Source organism: Nanorana parkeri, unplaced genomic scaffold (assembly GCF_000935625.1).
Source record: "Nanorana parkeri isolate BGI_ZX_2015 unplaced genomic scaffold, ASM93562v1 scaffold237, whole genome shotgun sequence".
NCBI lineage: Eukaryota > Metazoa > Chordata > Amphibia > Anura > Dicroglossidae > Nanorana > Nanorana parkeri.
In genome coordinates this window covers 485,423-493,739 of record NW_017306505.1, presented here as the reverse complement: position 1 = coordinate 493,739, position 8,317 = coordinate 485,423, and the positions used below count along the sequence as shown (strand labels likewise).

The window sequence follows — 8,317 nt, the reverse complement described above, 5'->3', positions numbered from 1 at the left end:
GCTGTATTTTTGGGGGGCGGGGCTCTGGAGGAGTGCAAAGAAAAGAGGGAGGGGCTATGGAGTGCAGGGAGGTTGCGGGCACGGGACGGCCGGGTAGTGCAAAGGATGGAGGCCTTCTGAAATGGTATCCAACTGAGCTACACGGGCGGCTTTGATTGGACGAGATCGGAGAGGTAGAGCAAAAGAAAGTACGGAAAATAAAATCGCAGGTTCCCTTTAAAAGCTAAAACGAACCCTTCAGCTGACACGGGGGGAACCCGCCAGTCTTCTCCTTCAAGGAGATCCACAATTAGGTATCCACGGCTTTCCTGGGGGAAATGCTGCACTCCCAGAAGTGCTGCTCACAGATCATTAGGCCTCTGAGCTTGGTCATGTGACCTCTGCCATAGGAGATGATCAGAAGTCAGCAGAGATCACATGACCAAGTGGCAGCATTGAAGACAGCCAGGAAAGGTTCGTATTTCTACCCTTCAGTCCATCCCAGACAATGTCAAGTATGGTCACATCTGAGTGCAGGTCTGCTCTAATGCTAAATAATTACCTGGCAGGGGAGTGAGCCTGGAAATGGCTGCTGTGAGGGGGCGGAGCTGGGAACTGGGGTCTGCACTGGTGTCTTCACTCATTCCCACCAATGCTGGATGAACTTTGGATGCGGTCTGCTGTTTTGGGTGCTCATTAAGTGACCTACACCCCCACCTAGCACAGATTTTAGGTGCTGATCAGTGACCTGCACCCCAACCCAGCACCAATTTTAGGTGCTGATCAGTGACCTGCACCCCCACCCAGCACCGATTTTAGGTGCTGATCAGTGACCTGCACCCCCACCTAGCACAGATTTTAGGTGCTGATCAGTGACCTGCACCCCAACCCAGCACCAATTTTAGGTGCTGATCAGTGACCTGCACCCCCACCCAGCACCGATTTTAGGTGCTGATCAGTGACCTGCACCCCAACACCAATTTTAGGTGCATGCAAGTGACCTGCACCCCCACCCAGCACCAATTTTAGGTGCATGTCAGTGACCTGCACCCCCACCTAGCACAGATTTTAGCTGCCTCTCAGTGACCTGCACCCCCACCTGCCATTGAAAGGCAATAGATTGCTAGATGACAGTGATGACACCCCCTTTAAGCCAACGCTCACACAAAAATGCCTATCCAAAATCCCTTTCAGAGTTTTTGGTGGAACAGGGAAGCATTTTTTCCCACATCTACAGCTATCCAAGACCCTAAAAGAGGTCTGACTCCATCTCCTGCAATGGCTGTAATCGGCCGAGCTTGACCTTTCAATCGAGTTACTGTTGTCACACGGTGGCAAGTGAATTCTTCATGTGGACTTGGTGAGACCGCGTGGTATTTCTATGGAGTGGGACTACTCTCCAAAAAATGGTGACGTCCTCACGTCCTCCATGACGTATTCTGGCGGCTGAATATATGAAATCCCGCCATTTTAAGTCTTTACATGGATCACGCTCAATCAAAACTGCCGGTGTAGCTTAGTCTTGTGTGGTGTGAGGGTCTATAGCCAATCAGGTGGGCCCTCACCAAAAATTGGTAGAACATGAGCTGGCCAACCGATGCATTCCAATCCAACATGGGCACGGCCTCGCCTCACCAATATCCTTCATGGATTAAGGAGGGGGCAGATCCAATAACTTTCGAAAGCCAGTCCGTAAACCCAGTAGTCATAAAGTGTGACTTGCTTTCTACCTGAGTCAGTGCGAGTAAAGTGAACTGCGCGTTTTTCTTCAAGGCGCCACTGTTTTGCCATCGGGGTACCTGTGGCTTTCCGTAAGGAGAGGAGTGCCCCCCCCCCACCTCCAGACCCCTTTACCCTAGAGTCCTGCATCCGTATATGTAAACAGGACACTCGTAGTCCGAACTCTGACAAATAAGACGTACGTGTTGACCGGCAAGTCATAGCTGTCGGAAGTAAAGTGTGTTCAAGACAAAAAAAAAAATAACACAAAATAATTAAAAAGCACCACGAAAATTATACAAACAGGGGAGGGAAAAAAATGGCTGCCGCGTCTTGTTCTGTTGTCAGTGCATCAAACCCCACCTACAAAGCCGGAAAATGGTAAGCGAGTCACGACCGATTTTGAAGATGAGGTCGGTCCAGGAAAAACGAAATCAGCCACAAAGTGCTCAGCAGAGACTCACACCGCCTGAGGGCAGCCATGTTCCGCGTGGGTTAAAAGCTACGCGACCGACAGAAGCGATGCCGCCAAAAGCTGTGAACCCACAGTCACCGCGCACGATGCAGCTCGCAGGTAAGAACTACACGGAGTCGTAAAAAGTTTCCTGAATCACCCAAAAAGGAGAAAAAAAGTAGCAAAGTGCTCGACTGGGAATGGAGAAGACGGTTGCGGTACGGTCACAAGAAAATGCGTAGGAAATGACAAAAACAAAGATGGCGACTTCAAAATGGAATGTTCTGAAATGAGGTGGACCAAAAACGGAGAGAGTGGTTCGTTGACTGGGACGGAGGGCGTAAAGTGAGATCCGAAGCGAGAGTTCTGGTTGAGGATTGAGCCGGTTGTGCGCCTGAGTTGTGTGTAGTGAAGGTATTTGTTAGTTTCTGTGCAAAAAAACACCTCTGTAAGAACGGACGTGCGAGGAGAAGAGGTCACGTGGTCAAGGAGAGGGAAGAGAAAGGGGGGGGCAGCTGAGTTTACCTGAAAAAAAGGCGATCTATAGCAGCAATAAGCAAATGTTAGTGTGTTAACATTAATCAGCAGCCCCGATGACAGATGGAAAGAGGATGAAGGAGGTATTTCAGTCGTTGCTTAGCCCGTAGTATGACGTCACCTGCGTGAGTGTGGAATGGTATGGTCCAAAAAGGGTGGTGGAAGGTCTCAGAGCTAGGAAGGGGGGGGGGGGGGGGGAGGAGACAGGGCAGCAATAAGTGCCCCCACCTTGCTCCTAGAGGAGTGCTCACGATGGAAATGGTGGAATGCCGAAGTGGACCGCGAAAGAATGGCGTAGTGGAATGGATCCAGCCAAAGCCAAAAACGGCATGGATGCTGGGAAGAGATGGAATGACCGTTGGATGGAATAGTTCTTCAAGGTGTACCTGTCACCTTTTACAGAGCGGAGGCCGCTTTGCAGACGGAGGCCACGTATTGTTCAGGAATGACGCCTACCCCCCTACAAAAACGGCTTCGCTCTGGCTAGTTGATGGGTCCACTTACACACATACAAACACGAATATATTGTACAAATGAAACATAAACAAAAAATTCAGAAAAATAAATTAATAAAAGAAGAAATCCTTATCTCAATAAATATGTGATTGACGTCCGTCCCGCCGAAGGGCGGAGCTCCTTCTATCAGTAGAGAGCGTTAAGCGCAGGGCCAGCGTCCTTCCGATTGCCCTGCGGGATAAAGTATGGCTCCTGCTCAGTGAGCAAGTTCAGTGTCTGCGACTGTCTGGGGATAGGGGCGGAATGGACCTCGCTGTCTTCTCTTAGTCTGTAGAGCGAGAGGTCGAGGCTGAAGGTCCGGGCCCGAGGGTTCTGGTCAATTCTGCTGCAATATTAAATTCTCCAGTTCATCGGCTGAGCGCAGAAGGAAGGCGGCCGACTCCCGGTACCCGGCGATCAGCTGTCGCACCGCTCCGATCTCGGTGGGGCTGAGCTGGGCGCACGGCATTGCCCGGTTGGTGGAGTTGGAGCTGCCAGAAGCTAAAGACTTCATGCTGAGATCAGTTGGACCTGTTTTAAGGGACAGAACAATGTCAAAGCTGGACTCATCGCTGAGCAATTATCAGCTATGGAAAGATAAAACAGAAATGGTATACAATGCACAATATAAAGTACACACATATAGTACACACATACATTCTATATTCTGAGGTAGAGGGATAAGGGCAAGCGCAGAGGTTTTATATTATAATCGTATAATAATGTGAATCTGATTCTGTACCTAGTTCCTCTGGATTACTTCACCTGGGCGGAGCTTACCATTGCAGTGGTTTCCAGTTTGCAGTGAGGTGGGGGGCGCTAGGTTGCCTCCAATGGACCCGTAACCGCGATAAGTGTAGTGGAGACTTCCGTTCACATAGACGGGATCCTGGCTGGGCGCCGGCAGAGTGCAGTTCGACTGTGAGAGGGCGGAAGTCTTCTCTAAAGAAACATTCTCTTCCTGGGGGAGATACAAAGGCACAATGTGACCAGACGCCAGATTGACCAGGCCAGTATAGCCATTTTCAGTTGCCATATAGGGTGCTGTTTAAGGTGAAACTGCACACAAAAGAATGAGAGGGAGAGAAGGGGAGTAAGAGGTTAGAGACAGAGAAGAGGAAAGAGAGAGAGAGAGAGAGAGAGAGAGAGAGAGAGAGAGAGAGAGAGAGAGAGAGAGAGAGAGAGAGAGAGAGAGAGAGAGAGAGAGAGAGAGAGAGAGAGAGAGAGAGAGAGAGAGAGAGAGAGAGAGAGAGAGAGAGAGAGAGAGAGAGAGAGAGAGAGAGAGAGAGAGAGAGAGAGAGAGAGAGAGAGAGAGAGAGAGAGAGAGAGAGAGAGAGAGAGAGAGAGAGAGAGAGAGAGAGAGAGAGAGAGAGAGAGAGAGAGAGAGAGAGAGAGAGAGAGAGAGAGAGAGAGAGAGAGAGAGAGAGAGAGAGAGAGAGAGAGAGAGAGAGAGAGAGAGAGAGAGAGAGAGAGAGAGAGAGAGAGAGAGAGAGAGAGAGAGAGAGAGAGAGAGAGAGAGAGAGAGAGAGAGAGAGAGAGAGAGAGAGAGAGAGAGAGAGAGAGAGAGAGAGAGAGAGAGAGAGAAAGAAAGAGAGAGTAAGAAAGAGAGAGAAAGAAAGAGAGAGAAAGAAAGAGAGAGTAAGAAAGAGAGAGAAAGAAAGAGCGAAAGAAAGAAAGGAGATGATACATAGAAGAGAGGGATATACATATAAAGGAGTGGTCAGTAAAGAGATGAAGAAGTGTCCGTGTGACTTCAGCAGTCACTTTCCTTGTGCAGGTTCCAGAACAGAACTATTTGTGGTCACTGATACACCAATCCACACTGAGACACTCTTTTTCGGAATGCTCCCAGGGACACAGGGCGGTACATTACCTGAGCAGTCTGATAAACTTCTAGTCTCATCCTTTTGGCGGCTTTTCTTGATTCGCTCTCGCAGGCTGCGGCAAGAATGTTCTCCGCCATGGCCGAGGTTAGATGAGGCGGAGTCGGCCTGGCCTGAAAACACAAACAGACAAGTGAGCGACGTCACATACAGAAGAGACAGAACCTATGTACCGCTACACATTAACGTAAACTGGCCCTGTGATTAGCAACAACGCCCTGTGGTCATGGTTTCAATTCCCGCCAGGAAACACAGATTTGATATGTTTTCCAATTAAACTGACTTCTATATAACCGTGGTAGGGGCCTTAGATTGCAAGCTCCTTTGAGGCATTATCTTGCAGTGCTCCATATTATATGACGACTTTAACATTGTACCTGTCATTTCTCCTATGTGTATTTATACGGCTGGGCACTAATCACCTCCCTGCACCCATTTTTTTAAAATGTACTGAATACTTATCCAGCAATCTTCTTGCTCTTCTAGTTCAGAGGTGGGTGGTCCTCACTGCTCCATAGAACTTTGCTCATATGTGTCAGTGACTTTCTATGTGACCGTAGCATGAGTCTATGTCAGTGTTATGACGCTCCCCCAAGGGGTGTCTCCATTACAGCCTGGGCTCAGAAGAAGCAAACTGAATGGCGCTGGCCATTTAACATGACGGCGGAGCACCACCTAGTGGTGCAGATGGTGTTTTGCACTGGACAGTACAGCCGAAGCTGATTGTAAAACATGTTTATTCCAGGGGCTCTGCTCTAGGCCTCACATTTCTGGAAGTGTCAATGCACAATGACTAATTATCAGAACAATGAGGTCAAACATGATGCAAAGACAACCTGAGAATAGATCAGAACTAAGAGCGTGCTCCAGGGAAAGGTGGGGAGGCAAGAAAGACAAATAGTAATGACAGGAAGCCTGGAGGCTGCTACAAGACATGTACCTGCCACGAGGGTCAGAATTTGTACCCATCACATATATTATCACTGCGACGTGTCTAAATCCGTGTACAGACTACAGGACATACATGGTTAGGAGTCAGCTTCTCCACAGGCCGCACATGCATAACCAGTTATGGACTTTGGCCGTACTCCACATGCCCTAAATATCTACTATGCCCCGCTCCTTCTCCCTAACTGCAATTCTCCAACCACATTTAACGGACGCACATTTCAGCCCAGTGACGTCACAAGGGACGGTGCAGCTGGCACCGGGTGACACCATCAAAGGGGGTGACACCAAAATGACTTGCAGTAATTTTGGTATCACCCCCTGTGAAAAGTCAGACACTCGGTCATGGACTGAGAGCCTGACAGCTGCACACCTTATCCCGCCAGGTGAACATCCCCTCTGCTGGTGTCCATCACCGAGATGGCCGCCGGCAGTTTAGTGCGCGTGACACCATTACGTAATGACATCCCGGTGGCACATTTACCATTTTAAATTATGTCAGCCCAGTGATGTCACAAGGGGGGGTGCAGCTGGCACCGGGTGACACCATCAGAGGGGGTGACACCACAACTAATCAGAGTAATTTTGGTATCAAAACAAACGACAAACGCACTCAACAATTTGTTACCAGTTATACAGTAAGGTGCACACGAAATGGGCTTTGTTACCAGTTATACAGTAAGGTGCACACGAAATGGGCTACTGTAATTTTGGTATCACCCCCTGTGAAAAGTCAGACATTCGGTCATGGAGTGAGAGCCCGACAGCTGCACACCTTATCCCGCCGGGTAAACGTCTCCTCTGCCGGTGTCAATCACCAAGATGGCCACCGGCAGGTAAGTGCGCGTGACATCATTACGTAATGACGTCCCGGCCTGGGGACGCCCCTGTGTCACCCAGAATGTATTCTCTATCATAGGAGCAGATCTTGCTTCTCCAGTGTAGACGAACAATCGCAGAACATTGTCTCCGGTGTCAGATAACATTAGTCATTGCTGCATTGGAACTGCTCCGGTTTATTTATAGCAGATCAATGGGGTGACCTTTGATCTTCAAAAGATGTTAGTTAGAGCAACCGTGCAAGTTCAAAGAGGAAAAATAAAACAAACTGGGTTCCTACTCAACCCGAATCCCCTGAACCAGTGGTTGTCAACCTGTGTAACCTCAGGACCCACATTTGTCCTTGGTCATTAGGTCGCGACCCAAGTCGCACTGCAATGGAACACATGGCATTGCGGCACCGCGTTTTCCGATGTGGGCGACAGAACTGTAGGTGGGAGGTGCATTTGGGGTGCCATTCAAACGAATGGCAATGCAATGCGTGGGACTGTGCAATTAACGCACTGTACTAGTGTCAGACACACACAACCACAGACAATATCATACACTCACAGACATTTTCATGCACACATAGACTCCCCCCATCATTCCGCTCAAATCACCTCCATAGGACATGCAAGGGAGCCGTAAGCAATGCACTTATGGATGGAGCTCCCTCGTGGCCATAACCCCTGAGCACCCCACCTCAAGCCGACACTCGGCACCGGGCAGTATATTTTGAATGGCTGCTCGGCACGAGAACTGACAGTGCTGTGCTAGGGGGAGGCTGAGGAGCCTCTCACCTAGAAAAGTGGTGACGCACTGAACACGGGGTCACAACGCACCGGTTGAGAACCAAGGCCCTAAACACACAATCACTCCAGTCCATAATACAGACACACAGAGAATTGTACACCTGGTAACTCACACGGACCCTGAGAACATCCGGTTCACATCTCACCATCTCCAAGCCGTTCTTCTTCATGCGCCGGCAGGACTTCAGGTAGGTGCGGATGCGCTTTCTGGCGCGCTCCTGGAATTCTGGGAACTGGCGGCTGCACGACTCAATGATGGCCTGTATCTTTTCCTTGGGCTGCTTAGAGATGGGAACCATGCGGTCCAGATTCTCGTCCACGAAAAGACGCACGAACATCTGTTGTTAGTAGACAGAAAAACTCCAATAATTAGGTTAGCTGACACAACCGAGCATTCCACTATTACAGGAAGAACTCCCCCGGGTGCTACATGTTTCTGTAATGGCCACATAACATTAATGCTTTTTTACAACAATAACAAGCCTCCGAGAAAAATAGGTTTTTTTGTTTTCTTGGAGGCCACTGAGGGATACAGGAAGGTTTTAGCCTCCAGGTTATACTGCCGCCTGCAGGAGGAAAGACCAGCACAGGATAATCCCTCCCACTACCAGCATGGCTTTGTACCAAAACACTACCGGGAGCATGATCATAAAAGCAGAGGGGGGGGG

General features: G+C 49.4%; 1 protein-coding gene across 1 annotated transcript in view; it reads right to left on the bottom strand.

Annotated features, from left to right (window-relative positions):
• Window positions 1–3,437: 3,437 nt before the first annotated feature.
• Window positions 3,438–8,317, bottom strand: part of NOL4L (nucleolar protein 4 like) — a 22,106-nt gene continuing 17,226 nt past the window's right edge. Inside the window, exons 4-7 of the mRNA XM_018556373.1 lie at window positions 7,796–7,987; window positions 5,058–5,180; window positions 3,965–4,145; window positions 3,438–3,715 (exon numbers count right to left, since the gene is read on the bottom strand). Coding sequence (XP_018411875.1) covers window positions 3,522–3,715; window positions 3,965–4,145; window positions 5,058–5,180; window positions 7,796–7,987 — 690 coding nt within the window. The 3' untranslated portion in view covers window positions 3,438–3,521. The remainder of the gene's footprint in view (window positions 3,716–3,964; window positions 4,146–5,057; window positions 5,181–7,795; window positions 7,988–8,317) is intronic.